The 23570-nt window shown below is 41.4% G+C and overlaps 1 protein-coding gene across 6 annotated transcripts in view; it reads left to right on the top strand.

Moving 5' to 3' along the window:
* ctbp2l (C-terminal binding protein 2, like) overlaps nucleotides 1-23570 on the top strand; it is a 72400-nt gene that overhangs the window by 43388 nt on the left and 5442 nt on the right. For 4 of the 6 annotated variants that reach the window (XM_028961166.1, XM_028961176.1, XM_028961137.1 and 1 more), the window contains 7 exons: nucleotides 13758-13912; nucleotides 15793-15937; nucleotides 16914-17120; nucleotides 18710-18924; nucleotides 20293-20423; nucleotides 20962-21089; nucleotides 21332-21449. In XM_028961166.1, coding sequence (XP_028816999.1) covers nucleotides 13758-13912; nucleotides 15793-15937; nucleotides 16914-17120; nucleotides 18710-18924; nucleotides 20293-20423; nucleotides 20962-21089; nucleotides 21332-21449 — 1099 coding nt within the window. Of the gene's footprint in view, nucleotides 1-8124; nucleotides 8208-13757; nucleotides 13913-15792; nucleotides 15938-16913; nucleotides 17121-18709; nucleotides 18925-20292; nucleotides 20424-20961; nucleotides 21090-21331; nucleotides 21450-22160; nucleotides 22236-23570 lie in introns of those variants that run through there. The other 2 variants (XM_028961147.1, XM_028961186.1) reach the window with 2 other exon arrangements.

Below are 23570 nucleotides of genomic sequence, written 5' to 3'. Positions count from 1 at the left end.
GAGGAGGCTTAAGAGATCCAGGGTTGAGCGAGTAAAACCTGCGAGCCACAAAGCCTGACGGGAGACATAGATAATTGTCTAATCTCAGTCTTGATGAGGGTCAGGGGCTGGAGGTGGTGGTGGTGTGAAATGCTGTGCTTCTCTGTTACATAACCCCCAGGTGTTTGTCTTTCAGGTTGCTTGGAGTATGGTGTGTGTGAGTGAGTGAGTGTGTCACACAAATTCTGTTATTTGCCAATAGGTGTCTATGACTGCTATGTAGTGTTCATAGTGTTTTCATTGTTCATCGATGGTGGAGTATCTCCCGTGTTCTTGCTGCTTTGTCCAGCCTAAGTGAACATTAACGTTCATTTGTGCGTAAACACAGGTGCATCCTTTCTAAATGTTCGTGTCGCTGCAAAATGTTTTCACGTGTTCATATTCTGGGATTGGATTTTTTTTTTTTTATTTGGAGATGGGTAATCAAAAATAATTTTACTTTATTTAGTTAAATAAAGGTACAAAGGCTTTTTATAATATGAACTGATAACATATGAGGCCTACTATTAATTTATTGCAATGTTTTGAAGTTTAATCCTGAGATTGTTTTTAACTTTCTGCAATTAGAATTTAGACCTGTAATTAGAAAATAACCTTTTTTTCTAATGACTGCCACTCATATTTTGACAGTTTGAGTCGGAGGCTCATTTTGTTATTTATAAGATGCTTTACCTATAATGACTAGAGTCACAAAGTGGCCTGGTGATGGCCCAGTCATGGCCTTAAGAGAGCTGCACCCCTCAGCCAAGGTAGGGATTGCTGTTGATGAAAGAGGGGGAGCTCACCTGGCCTAAGAGCAGGATTAGAACAGGAAGATCCCAGGTCCATCTGTGCCTCAGAGGAAAACCATGGATCTGGAGAGAGGTGGAGCTTTTCTTCTTCTTTATTGTATTATATTGTGCAGTGTAAATGAGTACACTTTTCCTTTTTGATCAAATGGATCATAGAGTCTATGATATGTCCCATTGGGCCCTGTTTTGACCAAGCAAGGCATCATCTAAGGTGGGAACATGTAAAGGACATGCCAGTGTTGAGCGGTAGCGCATTTTTGGGTGTGGTCACAAATGGATTCTTAGTAAATAGACAAAGGGAAAAATAAAAATCAGACACAGAAGCTGACAGAGAAGGTCCACAACCTGCCGAGGAAGGTGTAATAGAGGTTCAACAGTACCAGGTTTATCTCACTGCATCATATTATTACAGACAATCAATTAATAATAAATGCACACTAACAGAATAACAACTGTTGTGCTGTTTTTTATTAATAGTTATATTATTCATATATTTTTACTGCTACACCGTGCTCATGTTCCTCTTATCAGTGAATTTATTTTAAATATGTGTGATATGAAATAGTTTTACTCTAATAATTACTCCTTTGGGGTCTGGCACCATCTTATGCTCAAGTTTTGTAATAGCTGCAAAGAGAATAGACTTGGTTTTTAGAAGACTTAAGGATCAGAAATGTCCAATTTTAGTTGACTTCATTTAAATGAGTAATGTAAGCTCAGTTTTTATGTAGTTTTCAGTGTAGTTTTCAGTTTTATTTTCAGTGCATGTAGTCATCGTCATCATCTTTTTCTTCATCGTACACTAAAATTCCCAGGATACTATTGTTATATTAATAAATGCCACTATTGTTAATAATCTCTTGATGCTGAATCACCCAGCCCTGAGATAGATATAATAGAGATCGTTTCAAATGTCCTCCCTGTGTGGCACAACTGAGACGTTCAGTAGAGATTCATCTGATTGGTAACTTTGGCCTGGACAATGAGAGAGTGAGGGATGAGAAAATGGGAAGCGAGACTGAGATAGTCCCCAGAGATCACGGCATTGTCTAGTTTGAGTCTTTTGTTTGTGGGACGAACTGAATTAACTCTTCACTCTGGAATACCTTCAGCCATTCTGGTTTTTAGCAGGTTCTTCTTCTTTTCTCATAAAAGGAGGAAAAAAATCTGCTTTGGCTTTGCCATCCAAACTACATTTTCTGCTGGTGTGAATTGAAAAGACCTTCAGCAGATGAATGCAGGAGAATTGCCCTTTTTATTAGTCCTGCAACTATGTTTTGAGGATCACGTCCTTTTTCCAGATGCTCAAATTCACCTGAAAATAAATTAAAAGCTGCACAGTTTGTAAAAAAGTGATTGATGAATGTCGGAAATTTACTTAACTGTAAAATTTTCAGAAAGTCACTATACGGAAGTGGAAAAAGTAGTTCTTAAAAAGTTAAAGTAATTTAATTGGATTTCAGAAACTAAAATAAAAATAAGGAAATTGTGCAATAAATTGTTTAGGTGAGTCAGTATGGGTTTTTGTTATGTTAACAAAATTGCTCGCAGTGTAGATAGTTTTTTTCACTCATTGTGGCCAACTTTTTCTAGCTTTTCAGGCCCCTTCCAGGGTACAATGAGCATTGTCAGAGCAAGTTTCATATTATATGATGAATGTATTTTGGTTGTATGATAGTGTTTCTTTAACTCAGTTGTTCCTTTGTTGATTGAAGTCAGCATGCTGGCACAGTAATGTGTTATTTGATGCTGCTCGGGGGGTTGTTCTCATGTTTTATTGATTAAGATCCTAGGCTGTTCAGCTTGCAGGATGATATGTTGCCGTGTTGGGAATTACTGGGATGTTCATGTAGCCTGCTTGATTGTAAATGTCTGCTGAAGTTTGAAGCAGCTATCAGGTGATCTCACAATCCTGCTTTAGGTGATGTGACATGTCTGCCACAATCAACTCCTCTGGTGTCGTTCCTGATGTTAAATTAAAAAATTTACATGGAACCCGGTGCCAAGCTGCAGGGCTGGAGTGTGAAACTTGAACCGACTGTGCAGTTGTGTGGGCGGGACCAAGTTGAGATGAATGACAGCTGCTTAAGATGATGAAACACTACCCGTTGTTTCACACGAGGCCAAATGGAACACAGTTTTGTGTGTGTGTGTGTGTGTGTGTATGTGTAATATGTAGAACTGTGTATAAAGCTAAGGGAGAAGCAGCAAATTCTGTGAGGAAAAGGGGGGAATTGTGCGTGTGTGTATGGTAAGAGGAAGCCCTGTTGTGGGGACTTTGCGCACCGCATCATACTCACTCTGCCAGGCCAGATGGCTTCTGTCACAGAGAGAGGCGGGAGAGTGGAGAAGAGGAGAAATGCAGTCCAGAGCCGCCCTCCCAATGAGACCTCACATCTGGAGTCCACCTGCAGCTGTGCTCCCCAACCAAACACCCCCTCCTCCACCTTGTCTCACACAATCTTTACTCAGCCTCTCTAGCTTTCACTCTTTTTTTTTTTTTTTTTTTGATAACTGTTCTACTCTTGTCTGTGTATTTTTGTGTGTCCATGCATGCAAAAATGTGTTCCTCCATTTGCAATAGTATTGTTTTTTTTTCTCCTTTTTACTCTCTCTTCATTTATTTCTGTCCACTGATCCCATTAGAACAAGTCAAGTCAAAAATTGAAAGCAAAGGAAGTAGTGTGTGTGTGTCAATGTCAATGTTGCTCTTGATTAATTTACTCTAGTACAGGGTTTCCAGACAACCCCCGGTAAACATTTGGCCTTGAGAAACAAGCTAAGCCTGGGACAACCGAGGAAGGGCCCATCAGATCCCCCACACCAGCAGAAATGAGGGAAGGTTTCATCCAACCCAGCACAACTGCCTATTTAAAATAAATACCAGATTTTAGTGACCATAACAACACCTACATAGCCGTTTATGTATTTAGTTATGACCTCAAATCTCGGATTATGAAGCAATAGGGTGGTGGTAATTGTCTAGTGGGTAACACACTCGGCTATGAACCAGCAGACCCAGGTTCAAATCCCACTTACGCTCATGGTGTCCCTGAGCAAGACACTTAACACTAAGTTGCTCCAGGGGGTGACTGTCCCTGTGACTACTGATTGTAAGTCGTTCTGGATAAGGGCGTCTGATAAATGCTGTAAATGGAGGTGCATGTCCTAGAACTGGTGCTGTGTTGTTAATCATAGAAAGTACACCGAGTTTACCACATATCAATGACACCTTGATGTTTTTCTAAGATTCATTTGTGGAAAGATTTGTACAATATGCTGGAATGTGTTTTTCTTCATAATTTACACAAACACTAGTTCTTATTATGTTATATCTGATTTGGCCTGAAAAGACCTCAGTGACCTCAGACTAATACATTGCATTGTATTAAAAAGGTAATGTAATAATAATTTTTAAAAATCATAATAAAATAAGATTTAAAAAAATACATTCGTAATTTCACTGAAGTTGATGTTTAAAGCTGGGACTAATTTACTGGATAATATAATATTAATCATTGCCTGCCCAGCTTGGTGTAATTGTGTTTATTTAAGGCATGAATGCTAGCAACCTGTATGCGGAATCTTCCTAACCTGTACAACATGGACATTCTGGCCACACATATTTGATCCTCACATTCGTGAGGGAATCCCTAAAGTCCTTGTGGATACAGACACACATAAAGTAGCTGTCCTTTCAGAACGGTCTGCCATGACCTTTAAGGCAGGGTGTTTCTTTTTTATTCACTCCATTTAAGGGCCTTAAGAGATAAGAATCCCTCGTAGAACATCCCATCCTGACTGACATTTTTGAAAGAGTGTGTGACTTCCTGCTATACACGTACACACACAATCAGAAAGGCATCTAGTCACTAGAATGTGCAAGTGTACAGACTATCATTTGTGAAGGTGTCTAAATCAAATATTGCTTCTCAGTAAACAGTCATGGTTTTTGATTGTCCAGCAAAAACAAAAGAAAGAATAGAAAACATTTATAAGACAAATTCACCAAAGTAGCTACTTTGGGCAGATATAACTGAACACACTGGTAGCATTCTTTCTACAGTGGAAATCCAATATTCTGTGCCACTCTGTTGCATCTTCTCAGAACTGTGTGCCATTTTATTTTGCTTTCACTATTCAGTCTAGTACATCTCAAGCCATTTGCTCCATGTCACTCCATGTTTTCAAGATTACCATCTTGTACATTTTTTTCTTAAGGTAATTCTGCTAGAGCTTGCTCTTGTTTTGGCTTTATAATAAACCCCTGTCCAGCTAGCTGAATACCAGTATGCTGTGGTAGCTGGATTTAGCAAAACAACCCCAGAACAGCATGCTTTTGTCATACAAAAAAACCTGTGTGATGAATGAAGATTTCAATTTTCGAAATCTTCAAAGTTCCATAACACCGTCTTACATTCTTTTTCTTATTCTGACGTCTCAGCGGTGGCTTTCAAACCTGCAGCTCGAAGCCTTCTCTTTTCAGTTAAAATACAATCCCTATTAAGCTTTAAGCTGTCCTATCATCTGATGCTGTTCCAGACTTCTTATTGTCAGAGTTTCCCAGATTCTGAGGGCTTTTTGATGGTGAAAGAGACTGTACTCACTGGAACTTTCATTGCAATTTCTCCGTTATAAATGTTTACAATGGTCTGTCTTCCAAGGTTTGTTCAATATCTGCAGAACAGCTGCTGTTCTCTGAAAAAAAGGCATTTTTGGAAAACATATTTTTCAGTTTTGTGTAACTTTTTTAAAATTGTAAATGGAAGTTCACTTATTTATGTTCTGTTTATAAAACTGACTTGGATAGAGCAAATAATTTAAGATACAACACTATTAAAAATGACCAGTGTACTAATGTCTTTCCCTGCACTACAACACTACAACTTGACTTGCTTTTATATCTCACCACATTGAGTGTATTTTTGTAATTACTCCACAGCTTTGTATCCATGTCTGGGCAAATAAAAGCCCTCACTTTAGGTTTATCTCCGTTGATAATACTGTTAATTCCACAGCAGCTGGTCATGTGATGTCATAATGAAACTGTGAAATATTGCCACTTGCATGTTTGGCTGATTATTATAGTTTAGTCCCTCTGTCCCTCCCCTCAAGTGTTGCTTAGGGGCACAAAGGCTGTAAGGAGGATTTGAACCTTTTTTTCAAAACGGTTCACACGGTGCACACAGTGAAATTTGTCCTCTGCATTTATCCCCTCACCCTGAGTGAGCAGTGGGCAGCCATGACAGGCGCCCGGGGAGCAGTGTGTGGGGACGGTGCTTTGCTCAGTGGCACCTCAGTGGTACCTTGGCGGGTCGGGATTCGAACCGGCAACCTTCTGATTACGGGGCCGCTTCCTTAACCGCTAGGCCACCACTGCCCCGATTGTCACTTGTGTGCACACAGTGAAATTTGTCCTCTGCATTTAACCCATCACCCTGAGTGAGCAGTGGGCAGCCATGATAGGCGCCCGGGGAGCAGTGTGTGGGAATGGTGCTTTGCTCAGTGGCACCTCAGTGGCGCCTTGGAGGATCAGGATTCGAACCTGCAACCTTCTGATTACGGGGCCGCTCCCTTAACCGCTAGGCCACCACTGGCCCTGTGGACTATATGGGTAACCTGTTTGATTGGCAAGCTACTCACAGGCTTGTGCATGTGTTTGTGTGTCATAGTAGACACAGAGAGCATGATGTGTCGAGTGCATTTTTATGAGCTACATAATTTTTCAGGTTTGTGTGCATGTTTGTGATTTGCTTGCTGTGGCAAATCAGAGGGGTCTGTTTGGCATTATATGTGGATCTGATATCAAAGATGGTGTGTGGGCAGTGGTGGCCTAGAGGTTAAGGCAGTGGCCCCATAATCAGAAGGCTGCCGGTTCGAATCCCAATCCGCCAAAGGTACCACTGAGGTGCCACTGAGTAAAGTACTGTCCCAACTACTCACCAAGGGTGATGGGTTAAAAGCAGATGACACATTTTCACTTTTCAAGATCTGCCATCGCATCCAGTGATTAAATCCAGTCCACTCACAATGCATCTCTTTCTCCAGCCCTGCTGCAGGTTGCCAGAAGAAATTAGGGATTATTATAGTCTGTTTTTGTCCTCCTGGTGGAGAGAATTTATAGAGTGAGACACAATTTAGTCAGCCACTCCTAACATACTCTTTCATACGTTCTCACACACCTTACACTCACATGCAAACAAAAGTATGGAATTCTGTAATAGGCAATTTTACTTGTCTTCACAAAAAATATATATAATAATAATAAACAGCAATAAAAAATCTATAGACAAAAAAAAGGACTCATTAGGTTCATTAGGATCAGAATAGGTGGGATTGGAAAAGCACAGGTACATGTGTGTAAGATGTGTTGGGGTAGATGTTGATGGGTTATCGACCAAGAAAAGATTCATACCATGATTTTTTTATTTGTACCATCTTGAAATGAATGTTCATAATTATGTATTGGCATTGTGTAACTGTCTGTGTGAGGAGACAGCGTACAGAGATTTACACTGTGTGTGTGTGTGTGTGTGTGTGTGCGCGCGCATCTCTGACTTATGTAGCTTTTGGGGGTCGGTGGGCCAGCGTTAAAGTGAAAAGGCAGGAATGAAAGTGGTTGTGTAATTATGGACAGGAGGGGAGGGGGGTACTTGCAGTTGTTAAAACAGTGTGGAGGCAGAAATAAACTCTGCCGAGTGGGAGAAGGGAGGGAGGGATTGAGGGGGGAGATGGGCGGAGGGAGAGAGGGAGGAAGGGGAGGGGGAACAGCGGAACGAGAGGAGAGACGGCTGCTTGGATTGAACTCTTTCCTTGCAGCTCATTCTCCTCTCTAACGACCACTCCGCTGCCTCCAACGCCCTCCTTGCTCTCCGCCTTTGTCTGTGTCTCAGAACGGGGGTGGGTGGTAGAGTCTTCTAGATGGTGTAGAGGAGAGAAGAAGAGGGAAGGACAAGGCTCTGGACTTTTTTTTTTTTTTCCTTGATTAGACAGCCGGAGAAGCCATCTCTTTCTTGTGTGACCTGCTTGCTGCTTGTTTTTCCCTGGGTAGTTGGCATTTGAATCGTGCAGAGTGTATGTGTCTGAGAGAGAGAAGATGGGGACGTAGCAGAGGCGTATGGACGGAGAATCCTTTGCAGCGGCGTGAGGACGACAGGACGAGGAGAGCGGGAGGGGGGAACCGAGAGAGGGAGGAGGGATAGCACGGGATACCTCAGAAGTCTGAGTCGTCATCATCCTCGCTCTCCCTTTCTTTTTTCTTTTTTCCCCTCCCCCCTCTTTTTTTTTTTTTTTTGCTCCACGTATTCTTTTCATTTTTTCCCTTTGGCCGCCATGCCGACGCTGTAGGCTGGAGAATGTGGAGACCGCACTTTCCAGGCAAGAGACGCATTTCCTGTTTTGGCTTTCTGGGCTTCTAATAAAGTGTTGGTGGAGAGGGTTTTTTTGTGTGGGTGGGGGTTCGGATTCATCTGTATATTTTTTCCCCCTTCTCCTCCCCTGCATGTGTGTGCCTGAGACATGTGTGTGCCTGGGTCTGCATTGAGGCATTTGTCATTTTTTATGTACTTGTGGTCTTGGTACTGTTGGTACTTGGTTGGTCCTGTGTTGGCATGAGGACATGGGGTGGCATTTAATCCCAGCCCGGGGGTCGCTGTGTGTTGGCGTGGATGGTGGGGGGGAGTGAGAGGGGAGGGGTTTGACGGGTGGGGCCGTAGAGTGGAGGACAAGAGGTCTTTGTGTGATACATGTTTTTTTGGGGAAGGGGGACTATGAGACAAGTGCGAGAAAGGGTCTTATACAGCTCTGTGCATGCGAGCGTGCACACACACACACACAATACTCAAGGTCATTGCATGACACATTGCATGTGTATGTGTGTGATGTGTAACTGTGGTTTTGTTTCTGGATGTTTCCTGCCAGCTGCTAATATTATTCAGTCATCATCTTGCTGTGTGTGTGCGTTTTTTTTGTGTGTGTGTGTGTGTGTGTGTGTTTGTGTGTGTGTGCCGGCCACTGTTCCTTCATTTTCTAATATGCAGAGAGAGACTATCTCATGTCACACTCGCAGACATTGAAGATTCTTCTGCTTTTCCACACACACACACGCACACACACTCACGGTATGGACCGGTGGGCACCAGCCCTGCCCAGCCTGTTGCCAGGGAGCAAGCTGCCCGACAAATGCAGCTTTAGGTTGCTAGGTAACGGACTGCAGCTGTTGACAGCAAGGTAGCGTCTGTTCAGCCTTGCCACAGCAGTCACACGTGCTGGCACACTCACACACACACACACATACTTTAATGCAAGCAGTACACAAGAGAACAGTTTAATGTAAGACTGGGTAATATGCCACAATCTTTGAAAATATCAGTATTCATTGCAGTATTCTTAAATCCATATGCAGAATAAGTTTGCATGAATGCATTTGTATCCATGCTAACTCTGCTAACAGGTAATTATGAAATAGTTAAATAAAATTGGCTACATTTCAGTCTATTCTTCTAAATATAAAATTCACTTAATCATTATTATGTAAAAAATATTCCAGCAATGGTGAGTTTCTAGAAGAATTACTCAATCATCATCTTGCTGTGTGTGCATATTTCATACATTATGAAAATATGACTTTGATAACCTGGTGGTTATATCATCCAGCAAGTGAGGTTGATGTCTGGGTAGAGCGATCTGAGCAACTTTGAGAAGGAGCAAATAATGATAACTGCATGGCTGGGACATTGCAACTCCAAAACTGCAGCTATTGTGGAATGTTCTGCAGGGGTCCAAAGATTTTTAAAAACTATGGTGACCGCATCATGGGCAGCCAAGGCTCATTGATGCAGACTAGTCTGCATTGTCCAATCTGATGCTACAGTACCTCCAATGAGTGACTGAAAATGACGGGAATGTGATCTGGACTATAGGGCATTGGAAGAAGGTGCCGTAGTCTGATTAATCAAGGGGGACCTACTCAGTATGAGTCATAAGGAGTCATAATGTTATGGATGATAATGCAGGCAGTCACATCCTCTATATGCTCTCTCTCTCAGAGACACACACACACATGTCCAGTCACTTTCATACACACATCATGGAAAATCCACCTCAGACTCCTCAGTCATTGGCTGCTGCCAAACTTTTATTGTCCTCAGCCCACTGGAGACACACACACACACATCTCTGTCCTTATATTTCTTTCTCTGTCAGTGAGTGAATGTAGGTAAAGTTTTACAGACTGTCACGTTTACAACCAGCTACTGTGTATAACTCATTTACATTTACAGCATTTATAAGATGCCCTTATCCAGAGCGACTTATAATCAGTCATTCAGGGTTAAGTGTCTTGCTCAGGGACAGAAGGGTAGTAAGTGGGATTTGAAGCTGGGTTTTCTGGTTCATAGGGGAGAGTGTTACCCACTAGGCTACTACTACCCTGTCGGCATGTCTGTCTCATAGTCTGTCTGTGAATATGACAAGAGCATATGTTTCAGTTTCAGGATCCAGTATTCATATGTTATTGTTATTGGTAATAAGTTGTAAATCTGTAATTATTATGTTTGTAGAGCTAAAGTATTGAAATGGAGATTTCTGTCCTGCTGGTGTTCAGTCTGTAGGTCAGTGCTGGTCAGCAGATCTTTCAGAGGTCAGAAGTGTCAGAGTGCTGGATATCAGTGGCAGAGGGTTTTGGCTGGGGTTTGTTTTGGGCATCAAGCTCCGAGTTGTACGAGGTGGATTTGCTTAGGGAAGGTTTCGAATAGAGTTCTGGTGTGTGTGTGTGTGTGTGTGTGTGTGTGTGTGTGTGTGTGTGTGTGTGTGTGTGAGAGAGAGAGCTGGGGAAATGGAAGCCAATGGAGGAGGAGTCATGGTGAGATCAGATTTGATTACTGATTGGATGGTCGCAGCCTCCTGCTTTGCATTCTTCAAGTCCACTTCATTGGCTCTCAAACCTTTCAATTTTTGATGCATGCAATGCATTTGAAAGGATAATCTAGTCATAAGATAAAGATCATATGATCATATGATCATAAAGCTAACCATATTGAAGATGGTGTGTTCATATTGAAATTCTACTAATAATGGACATAGAATGGCTGCCATAGAAACAGAGAAGTCTTTGTGGGCTCTTGTTTTTTCCCAATAGCCATGTATTGATTTTGATTTTTATTGATTCGCTTTTTTATTTTATCAGCATGTTTATACCAAAAGGTACTGAAAAATCTTTGATCAGGTTCACAATATGGCAGCTCTAGCTGGTGGTGCCTTGCATGGCACAGAATATCATTCTTCACAATATTTTGCCAGATAGAGTTTGCTCATATGTGTACACTTATATATTCCTCTCTAAAATTCATACAGTGGGGGAAATAATTATTTGATTCCACTTACAGTACAAAGAAATATTCATTCAATGTCAATGGTTTGTTTATTTTAACAGTGCGACAGAACGGTAACAAAAAAAAAAAATCCAAATAAATAAATAAATTCTTATGCCCAATTTTGCAGGCTGCAGGATAGTTTGTATAGTTTTGGGCTGGTTCCACATCCTTCTCATTATCATTGAAACTTCACGAGATCTTGTGTGGCGCTTCAGACCAAGGGAGATTTGCTGTTATTTTATGATTCTTCCTCTTTTGAATAATCACATGAACTGTTGTGACCTTTTCACCCAGCTGCTTGGCAATGGTCTTGTAGCCCATTCTAGCCTTGTTTAGGTCCACAATCTTGCCGCTGACATCCTTAAAAAACTGTTTGGTCTGGGCCATAGTGCAGAGTGTGGAATCTGGATAGATTGAATGCTGAATGCTATGGACTGTTGAGAGAAAAGTTGAGAAGCTCCCAATCTCAGCTCATTACTTATATAGAAGTTGTATAGAATACAACTGGGAGGCAGAAATATTGCTGACTGATAGATCAAATGCTTATTCCATTCATGAAAATGCTCAATTATTTTTCTTTGTCTCTCACTGGTGAAATAAAACTAAAATTACAGATTGACTTCTTCTTTGTAAATCACCCTTAGTGAGCAGTGGGCAGTCATGACAGGTGCCCGGGGAGCAGTGTGTGGGGACGGTGCTTTGCTCAGTGGCAGCTTAGTGGGATTCAAACCGGAAACCTTCTGATTACGGGGCCGTTTCCTTAGCCGCTATGACACCATTCAGCAGGGTATCAAATAACTATTTCCACCACTGTATATGCATTAACAATTAATGATTAAGGAGCCAAATATATGTGACCCTTAAATAGAAATAGATATTTATAATGCCGTGCTGGTGACACCCTGTAAAAATTTAATAAAATCTATTGTACATATACAATTGTTTGTCCACACAAGCTAAAACTGCTGCATTCTGAAGACCACATAATCTAAAAAAAAGAATAATCTCTCCTCACTTGTATCACTCATTACCAAGTGACTCTGGAAACAAGTTCAGCACATCAGTGGTTCATCAACAGCTTCATGAAGGGGGTTCTGATTGGTGAGCACAGTTACTGGACCTTGGGGTCAGGAATGCAAGTACCATGGAGGGTTGAACCAGTCCTCACCTGCACCAGTCTGATGGATGAATGCAGATTTGGGGACAGATGACAGTGGAAGCTGCTTGCTGTACAGATGAAGGTGGAATGCACTGGATGGAGTTTCTCACTGCAGAATCAGGGTCAGTGGTCGCATAGCGTGTAAGGAAGTGGACCTGTAATTGGACTGTTGCTGGTTCGAATCCTGAACCACCAGGGTGCCACTGAGGTGCCATTGATTAGGGTGCCGTCCCCACATGATGATCCCTGGGCGCCCAGGCTGCTGGCTTCCCACTGCTAACTAAGGGGATGATGGGTTGAAGGCAGAGGACTCATTTCATTGTGTTCACCATGTGCTTCACTTTCAAAATAGTTTTTTGTTGCACTTCTGTTGAGCTCCTTCATAAAGTTTTTGTAGTCAAGTCTGGTCACTCTGCAGCCATACTGTGTGTCTTTTATGTAGAGAGGAGAAGGCTGTCTGAATTTGGTTCAGTTGTGTCCAGTGACGTTTTGCTCATATGATGCAGTTGTTTTCAGTTTCCTCGAATCATTCTGATCCTGAGTTTGTCACTGTCTAATGTGTGTTTGTGAATATGCAGCCCAGATGTGTAATTATTTCAGTGAACTAAATGCACAGGGTATATGTGTGTGTGTGTATGTGTGTGCGTACATGTGTGTGCCTGTGTAGATTGTTGCAATACATCTCACACATAAATGTGAGTATTAGTGGAGATAATAAGGGACACTGTGTGTGTGTGTTTGTGTGTGTGTGTGTGTTTCTACTCAAGTGACAGTTACCATCTTGTTGTAGTGTTGAAGGGAAACAGGGCATTAGGGGTAGTGTCTCCCTGTCCCCTATTGTTCTTTTTGATTGCAATCCAGTGTCCTTAGAATCCAGTGTCTACAGAGCAGACAGGTGAGGTGGCAATTCCAGCTTTAAATGAGTCTCTGTTAATCCTCCTCTTGGTCCCTCCATTGATTTATTGAGTGGAGGTGTGTTTGCCCAGTGACAACAGTAACCTTACGCTCACATAGTTCTTCCTCTTCCAGTTGTGTATGCTCGCAAAAAATTTAATATTTCTGTAATACTGTATAGTACTGCTCTGTAAATTTGTTTGTAAACATTCTATGGGTGTATGGGGTCTGCATCATTTGGGGACATTAATTATCAACAAACTGGGCGGAACTTAATTTAGCCTCCGCTTCTTCTTTTGTCCTTTTAGTTATGAACACATGAGACGTTGTGTAATTTCTCATAAAATATGCAGTATAAAAAGGAGATTAATTAAAACCACGCCCTGGCCTTCTCATTTTCTGAAAGGTCTAACAGGAACATCACATTTCTTTTTCTTTTTTTTTTGTGAAATGTAGTTGATATGGTCATGTACTGATGAAATTTCTCTCTGCGTACTTCAGGTATCCGGCCCCAGATAATGAATGGGCCGATGCATCCACGCCCATTGGTGGCGCTCTTGGACGGGCGGGACTGCACTGTGGAGATGCCCATTCTCAAAGACCTGGCAACTGTGGCGTTCTGTGATGCCCAGTCCACACAAGAGATTCATGAGAAGGTATATAATCAAACACTTAGAGAGATGCAAAGATTCAAAAGATGGCTCATATATGCTCTTACTGTTTACTAATTAGACACTTTGCGCCAATCATAGGCCCTTTCTCTCTTTGTATCAGAGTTATAAGTGACTCATGCACTGACCTAATTCTCTCTCTCTCTCTCACACACACACACACACACATGAATGTTGATATGAATATAGCTAGACATGGCTTATTCATCATTCATTTACTAGGTTTGCTAAGTAAATATTGTCAGCAGCTATGGGTGAAGTTGAATTAAAATACACTAGCTGCTATTTAATGCATTTTACCCAGCAGATTTGTATTGTAATATATACCGTTTTCATACCATATAGACCTGGTTTAAATTGTGTTTGTTTGTGTTTCCTAAGAATACAGCCATCTGCAGAGCTAAATGGTGGCTTAGGGGACCCCTAAAGCACACACACAGACACACAGCCTGTTCTGTGACCACATTAGTCTGGGTGTAGTAAAAAGTTGAAAACAGATGAGGTCAGGATTGGATGGCTTATTTTGGTTAACAGAGGGAGTAAGGGAGTGGCGCATGCACGCACACATGCACGCACGCACACACACTCACGCACAGCTGTAATGCCCCTTTGTGGGTATAATGTTGATGGGTGTGGTGTGCTGGGTCAGAGGGTGCACTCTGTAGGGTGTATCCACCACACACAGCAACATGCCAGCCTCACTGTTACACACACACACATACAAACTTTATATCCTCCATGGATCACATGAGCTCACTATTTAACAGACACACACACTTGCCAGAGACACCATCAAATACTTTCTAGATCACATGAGCTCACTCACAGAATTACCTCATGGCTACACACACACTGAAGATAGAGTTTCTGCTTTGTCTCAGTGCTACAGCCAACTTGTCACAAATAACAGTGCTGATGTAGAATTCAGCTTATGATTGGGTGAGGTAAGAAAAAAATTAGATCACATTTTCCATTTAAGAAAACTCTTCACTTCATTGCACCAGTCAATGAATACCAGCATAATCTTCCACACGTAGCCTTAGGAAGAAAATTTGCGCAGGTAGGGCAGGGGTTTAACCTTGAATTAGCATCTAGCGGCACTTGCTGGGGAGTCATGCTAATAGAAGCGTTGTGGAAATTCTGCCTTAATCTGGCAATCAGCGTGGCAATGATATGGTTCAGCTGAATGTGAATTTCCAGCCGTTATTTATCCAACCACTGAGGTTTAACCTTGAGATGATTTAAAATAATTTTCAAAGGATTTCGGCATTTTACAAAGTCCAAAACCACGACAGTCTCTGTAGCCAACCTCTGGGGTCTCTCTGATTTATGGTCATGTCTGCAGAGCTAATTGAAACAAGAGAGGGAAGTCAAATATCCACTGTCAATGACATTTATTTTCCAGTCACCTTCACCTGCCGGGTTCCTTTCACCTGTTTTATTTCAAAATCTAAAATTGCAAGCCATAATACTGCAAGTAGGAAAGCAACATTTTGTCCATGTGAAGCAATAGTTGCATTCACATTAACCCTCAAATTGAGCCAATTGATATTACATATAGAAATATTGTTAATGGAAACACTCACACATTTATAAAACTCTAATCATAGTGATTTGAAAAAGGCATATTTTGCAAATCAGCAATTAAAAAACATCACATGAACAAAGAATCACATGACATTCTAAAACTAAAAAAGTTCTGAATCCGCAGATTCAGATTCAAAATCACAGACTGTCAGACCAACAGGATTCGAACCACCTGACACAAACCATATGAAATTGTCTTCAAGTGTGGAGAAAGATGTTTAACTCCAGCACACTCTGTATTCAATGAAGAGCGTGTGTTGATGTGTGTGTGTGTGTAGGTCCTTAATGAAGCTGTGGGCGCTATGATGTATCACACAATCACCCTGACGCGGGAGGACCTGGAGAAGTTTAAAGCTCTTCGCATCATCATCCGAATTGGCAGCGGCTATGACAACATTGATATCAAGGCTGCGGGGGAGCTGGGTACAGAACTTTTCCCGCTCTTCACCACAAATGACAGTTATTACATGTATCCTTGTTAATACACTCAGTTCCAGAAAGTAACACTTCCAGATATCGTATATCTTTCACAACAACATATCAGACTATGTGTTTGCAACATGCTACATGCTGTGCTGAATACTGATATGGCTAGTAGGTGTGACTAAAGTCGTGCAGAAGTTATGCTGACTGTTCTGAATGATAAATCCGTTAAAACCGTGATAAATCCAATAGTTTCTAAACAAAACATTGTAACTGTAAACAATGAATAAAGATTGTTATATGACCAGCAATTTAATTGATATTGATAAGCCATAAATATGTATTAACAGGTAAACTGTGGTAGAATCACAGTAATTCACTCCTGCATTGTCCTAAGGTGAAATATCACATGTTCTGCCCATTTAATTACATGACCCAAAATATTTAATGGCTTTTTAATTTAATTGCTATTGCATAGATTCATAGCAATTAATTGCATCTTCTTCTAAATATAATTTAGCACCCCTATTGGGCAATGGGTCATTTTTCTGATTTAATATTTGTAATTAGTTTTACACAGTCATTGCAGATCACTTGCAGAAGGTTTAGTCTTTAGTCAGAAGAAGGTGAACATGTGAACTGCAGCCCCCTTGGAATGAGCAGGGTCAGCTTATTAATGATTTGACCACCTAATATACCTGCATGTACACTGCACACAACTGGGTACACTGTGTCGTGTGTGTACCAGTACTCTGACGAAAGAGCCCGTCAACTGTGACTCACAGTGAGAAAGAGACTTTGACAGTTACACTTCTCACTGTCGGTTCACCTATGACACCAGTCCTCATGTCAGTGAGGAGGTACAGCTCACACTCTGACTTATGGACATACAGAAACCCGCTGACCTTAGGAGTAGTGGGTTCAGTCCTGCCTATAAACTATACTATTAAGTTTGTTTGTATGTGTTTCCATCCAGGCATCGCAGTGTGTAACATCCCATCAGCAGCAGTAGAAGAGACTGCAGACTCCACACTGTGCCACATTCTGAACTTGTACCGGCGGAACACATGGTTGTACCAGGCGCTGCGTGAGGGCACGCGGGTCCAGAGCGTTGAGCAGATAAGGGAGGTGGCATCAGGTGCTGCCCGCATCAGAGGAGAAACACTCGGCCTCATTGGCTTTGGTGAGATAGCACGCACACACACACACACACACACACACACACACACACACACACCTCTCCCCATATAATTATTTGTCATAAGCACATATATCATCAAATAATACAAGCAAATACTGCTAATTTACATTGCTGATTAATCATGATTAACCAGTCTATTACTATAATTGACCAAAAACCACATCTCCCATTGCTCTTCTTATCGCTTTTGTTCTATTTCACTATTTTTCGTTCACACTGATAGGTTTGCTGCTTTCGTTTTCTTCTTTGTTTTGCACTATTCGCACAGGATTCTCCACCCCTTCCTCAGTTTTTCCCCCCTCTCTCTCACTTTCACTCTTTGTCCCTGTCTGTAGCTCACTGCCATAATCCAGACTCTCACCCTCTGTGTGTATATGTCCAGACAAAAAGCTCTTCAGCCTGCTTATCGCACACACAGCGCACCTTGACAGCAACCAAACACACACACACACGCACACGTCAGATTGCATTAGTCACTGGGTTGCTAGCTTGGTGTCTCTTTTTCCACACACACACACACACACACACACACACACACACACACTAGTTTTACAGGAGTGACACATCCTCACCTTCTGCATCTTTCAGCTTTTAAAATAAGCAGTTTCAGAGTGTCTGTTGTGTTTGTCCCTGCTGCTCCAATCATAACCCAGTACCAGTACCTCATTTACATTACAGATTGTCCAGAGTGCCGCTTTTAGATAACTGTCGAATAAATGTGGAGATGTCAGAAATAGTGTGAACGGCCTTGCATCATATTGGGGAGGACTGATGTAATATTTTGACATTTTGGAGGAAGTGCAGGCAGGGTGAGAGTGGGTGAGTGCATGCTGGCAAGGTTTTCTTAAGAAGGTTTTCTTAAGAAGTGTGTGTGTGTGTGTGTGTGTGTGTGTGTGTGTGTGTGTGTGTGTGTGTGTGTGTGTGTGTGTGTGTGTGTGTGTGTGTGTGTGTGTGTGTGTGTGTGTGTGTGTGTGTGTGTGTGTGTGTGTGTGTGTGTGCGTGCGTGTGTGTGTGACCATCAGTCTGAAAGGGCATATTGATTCTCTTCAGATCTCCCACTCTCTCCTCACTCTGCCTCTATTCATCACTCTCCCTGTCATTCCTATCTAAGCAGTGTTCTCCAGCACTCCCCCAAATCACATCCTCATATCTGTCTGAAAGAATTTTTTTTGGTTTTTAATAAAACATCCTGCTTAAGCATCTCCTCTGCCATAAGACAAGTGGTTTTAATGTATATGTGTGTATATAAACACAAACACAGAGCAAAAAAAATAAAACGTGCCATATATGGTAAGGCTTTTTCTCTAGAACATCTAGGGGTGTCAAAAGTCAGACAGGACACAATATGATTCCAAAATAAATAAACTTAAATATAACAGTATTTTGCTTATCATAAAAATATCTCCTCAAAATCAAAGTCAAATTCTACAAATAAAATAAAAACACTGAACATACAATTGTACAAGTTGTGTTATGGAAAAGTTAAATTATAACAAATCAGATTTTTGTTTTCTATAGAGAAAACTGGTGGTGTCACATGACTGTTTTGTGCATTTATGTTTTTGGAACAGGTCGTTCTGGCCAGGCAGTGGCAGTGCGAGCAAAAGTGTTTGGCTTCAATGTGATCTTCTACGACCCGTATCTGCAGGATGGTTTGGAACGTTCTCTGGGCGTTCAGCGCGTCTACACTCTCCAAGACCTGCTCTACCAGAGTGACTGCGTGTCTTTGCACTGCAACCTGAACGAGCACAACCACCACCTGATTAATGATTTTACCATCAAACAGGTATACACACACTCACCACACAAGGATCAACAATTTTACCATTAAATAGGCATACACACACTCACAAGCACCATCTGATCAACAATTTCATCATCAAACAGACATACACACACTCACAACCATGCACTGATCAACAATTTTACCATTAAACGGGCATATGCACAGCCTGATCAACAAGCACTTGATGTGTAATTACGTGTAAATATTTGTGTCATTATTTCTGGGCTTTTAGATTTTAAATAAAATCATATATGTTTTTATTTAAAATGATCCTTTAAATGACATAACTGCTGCTTATCTAATTAATCACATGCATTAGTGTTGTGTTCCAGCAGCAGAACATGATTTCTCCTAAAATACCATACTTGTGTGTAATAGTAATAAATCTCAGTATACATGTATTAAGAACAGACCTAGTGTACACAAGAATACACACGCACACAGTTACACACACACACACACACATACAAATATATAACACGTAATGCTGTTCTCTCTTATTAATATGGTAATATTTAATGTATGTGTGTTGGAGTTTTCCGGGTTCCACACACACACTTCCGCTTTGCCTCTCTCTGTGTATCTTAAGCTCACCAAAGCTGGAAACAAATTCATCCCTTTGCTCTGTCAAATGTAATTAGTGCCAGCCTCCGGCTACAGCAAACACATCCATGTAGCAGTGTGGAGCTGCTGAAAACTGTGTGTGTGTTTGTCTTCTCTGTAAGAAACTCTGCCCCCTGTTGGTGCAGCAGGAACAGATCCCACTCCCTTTCTTCCACTGTGACACTTTATGTGTGTTTGTTGTATGTGTGTGTGTCTGCCATGTTCTCTGATAATATGGGAGCATTGGTTTAACCCAGTTAACTCGCTGTTTGTTCATCCTCAAGAGATCCTTGCCTCTTAGCTCTAAAATGAAAGAGTGTAAATTTCCATCTTTCCCAAATGTCTGTGGCAGTCCTCAGCTTTTGAGCAAAGGTTTTTTTTTCCCTCCCTCTCCTCTAGCCTCAGAAAAAAGGAAACAGAACAGATAAAATGCAGCTTGGCAGCCAAACGCCTTTTCATGCCCTGGATTTCTGCCTTTTGTCAAGATTAAGGGTTTATTTTGTTCCAAAAGCTTTCATTAGATTTTCTTTGCTGCTCATGTTTTTTTTTTTTTTTTTCGCAAACTGTGAGCTGTATTGCTTCAGTGTAAAAAGAGAACTGCTGTTATCAACTAAACACACAGACACACACACACACACACACACACACACACACACACACAAAACAAAACAAAAAAAACATACCCAGTCAAATAATATGGACTAATGTTTTTTGTATTTCCTTTTCGTGTGCAATAATTAAAGGACACTGCTGTGTGTGTTACAGATGCGTCAGGGTGCGTTCCTGGTTAACACAGCACGAGGGGGTCTGGTGGATGAGAAGGCCTTGGCCCAGGCATTGAAGGAGGGCAGGATACGCGGTGCCGCGCTGGACGTCCACGAGACTGAGCCCTTCAGGTGAGGACAGATCAGCACAGAATGAAAGTGGCCATAAGTTTTGTTTCAGAATTTTTTTTTTCGTAATCAGAGTCCTGGTGTTAATTTGAACAAAATTAGTTTCAAAGCATTTTTAATTTTATGTGCTGAAAATGGCTCAGTCGTCATTTAAGTAAAATTAGAGATTAGACCCTGCAGTAGGTCCTGCACTGTAAGTGCAGTTTTACATGACATTACTTTACATTGCACTATTTGGCCTTTGTGATAATTGATTGTATTTAATAGTATCTGTCTGGTTTAAATGCTTAATGAGATAAAAAAAAAAAAGAAATTATGTTGCCTTTTTCTTTCTTATGCTAAAATAAATGCATGACACCCTTTTAACCATATTGCTTACTGTACTGCATTAATCCATTCTTACATGTTCATCACATCTTCTGCCGTTTCTGCATTAATGTATATTGAAAAGGAAACACAGCAAGTGTAAAAAAAAAAACAAATGAAAAAAACAAAGGACTGATGTGGATGATTGCTTTTGACCTTTTGCCCTCTTCCTCAGCTTTGCCCAGGGCCCTCTGAAGGATGCACCCAATCTGATTTGCACCCCCCACACAGCCTGGTACAGTGAACAGGCATCCCTGGAGATGAGAGAGGCAGCTGCCACTGAGATTCGCCGTGCTATCACTGGTACAGTCTCACCCCCTATCAGCCATAAAGGCTTTTTAAAGTCTTTTCCCACAAAGCTCCTCACCAGCTGGATGTCCACCCAACCCGCCACCTCCTTTCCATCTTTCTTCTCTTTATATGTCAAATTTTCACTTCAATGGTTCATGCACAGCTTTTAAAATGTATCTACTGGTGCTAAATTATACAGTTTTGTATATGTGTTCAAAAGTAACAAAGCCATTTACATCACTTCGTCCCAACAGGCCGCATCCCAGACAGCCTAAGAAACTGTGTCAACAAGGAGTTTTTCGTTACCACGGCACCCTGGGCAGTCATGGACCAACAAGGAGTCCACCCTGAGCTCAATGGTGCTGCCTACAGGTAGGATGCAGCAGGACAGTTAGCATATAGCACACCTGCTGTTTGCTTTAGCTTTTTAACTTACATCTATTCAATTAAGTTCTAACATTCCACATCTTCTCTATAGATCCACTACAGGGTAGCTCAGAATCCACAACAGTCATGGCGATAGTGAATAGAATTTTTATGCCATTCTGTAGATGCTAATAACCTTTGACCCATTTATGTTTATACATTTTAACTTACCCTATGACTTCCACTATTAAAGACTGCATATCAGTATTTAACACTGAGCGTAAATGGGCCTTTAATCTTAATACAGTATTTCTGTAGGTCTCTTGCTGTTCTCAATTCTTTGTGGCGTCATAGCTAACTGACCTTAAAATCCCAGTACACATCCAATAAGACATTCATGTATGATTAGCTTCGCTCCAGTAGCTAACTTTTTACCTATGACCTTCATCCCCTTTGACCTACTGCTTTCTGATTAGCCTAGCTATTCATGCTAATATTATTTTCTCACATTCTTCGTTTCTCCATGACTGGCTTATAACAGCATCATGTTTTTTCCCCCTTTCGGTGGGCTAATACTATCTGCTTGCTAGTTTAGTCTTCTTTCCCTCCAGCCTGGCTCTTTCAAACTAGCCCTCCTGTCCTCCCACCTGTCCCTCATTTTGCCAGATTTCAGTTTGATTTTCAGTGTTTGCGCCTCCATGTGCTTCTCTCACACAGCCAAGTGAACCAAACTCTTCAGGCCATTACTACCGGTGCTCCCCAAGACAAAATAAATGCCTAAATTCTACTCAGGTAAATACTGCACTCTCTGCTGGTAACCTCTGTTGCTACACCTGCCTCTAATGCAGTGCTTAACCCCCATATATTGAAACTAACACAAATGAAAAAAAATTATGCAAAAGAATGGGAACTATTTTGTATGTATGCGTATTGCAGAATTAACTGTGTATTTCTGGCCCATTTTTGGATTGCTGTGTGTAACTGGGAGAGGGTGAAATGAAATAAATTGCCAAGAAAGATTTTGGGAGGATGCTGGTTGGGTTTTTTGAAGGGTGTTGAATTCATAGCTGTTTTCCTTCGTATGGAACTCCAAAATGTTCAAAATTAAATAAACAAATATGACTTAAAGGCATAAATATGAATAAATAAGAGACTGACATATATAATATCAAAATTTAATTTTGAAATATCATTTTGACATACATCTCCTAATTGTGAACTATATTAATCTACTTATCATTGTGAAATATTATTTCCAATAATTTATCAGGCCTTTTACTTAATTTTAGCAGTTTTTATTCCAAAACGATCTTATTTCAGAGTCAGCCCTTATTTCAGAATGGCATGTTCATTGATGGTCTATTTGTTTTGTAATGCGTCTTTTCAGCAGAATGACGTTGTTTGGAATGTGTGACTGGCTGCAGTGCATTGTCCTATGCAGTGAGTGGCGAAATAAAACATATATCGTAGCAAATAAAGTGCCAAATAAAGTAACATGTGTATCAACGTTTGTGAAGGTCATGGCTGCAGGAGAAAAGTCAGTGAGTTACTCAAAGAGTTTGCTAATCACAGGGGGCCACACAATTTCATCTGCACATAGGTTACCAAAATTAGTTTTGTAAGCATTTAATTGGAGTGGAGCTGGTGGTAGACTTCCACAGGCACTGCAACCATTCAGGTTGTAGATATTGAGGCTGTGGAGAGCTACAGGCACTTTGGAGTTCATCTGAAAAATAAATACTGGACTCACAACTCAGATGCTCTCTACAGAAAAGGGCAGAGCTGGCTGTATCTGCTGCGGAGGCTCAGGTCTTTTGGCATTAATGGCCCACTCTTGAAGACCTTTAATGACTCTGTGGTGGCACCAGCCATCTTTTATGGTGTGGTCTGCTGGGGAGGCAACGGGACTGAATAGGCTGCTCTGGATGGCCAGCTCTGTTCTAGGAAGCCCTTTGGACCCAGTGGAGGTGGTGAGGGACAGGCGAATGGTGGCTAAGCTGTCATCTTTGTTGGACAACATCTCCCATCCCATGCAGGAGACCCTGACTGAGCTGCTCCTTCAATGTGGGACCGAGAGATTCAGAATGTCTTTCCTGCCAACCGCTGTCAGATTCTACAACAGCAGAC

Source organism: Denticeps clupeoides, chromosome 2 (genome assembly GCF_900700375.1).
Source record: "Denticeps clupeoides chromosome 2, fDenClu1.1, whole genome shotgun sequence".
Classification (NCBI taxonomy): Eukaryota; Metazoa; Chordata; class Actinopteri; order Clupeiformes; family Denticipitidae; genus Denticeps; species Denticeps clupeoides.
Note: the sequence above shows the minus strand (reverse complement) of the source record. Positions and strands in the feature narration are given on the sequence as shown.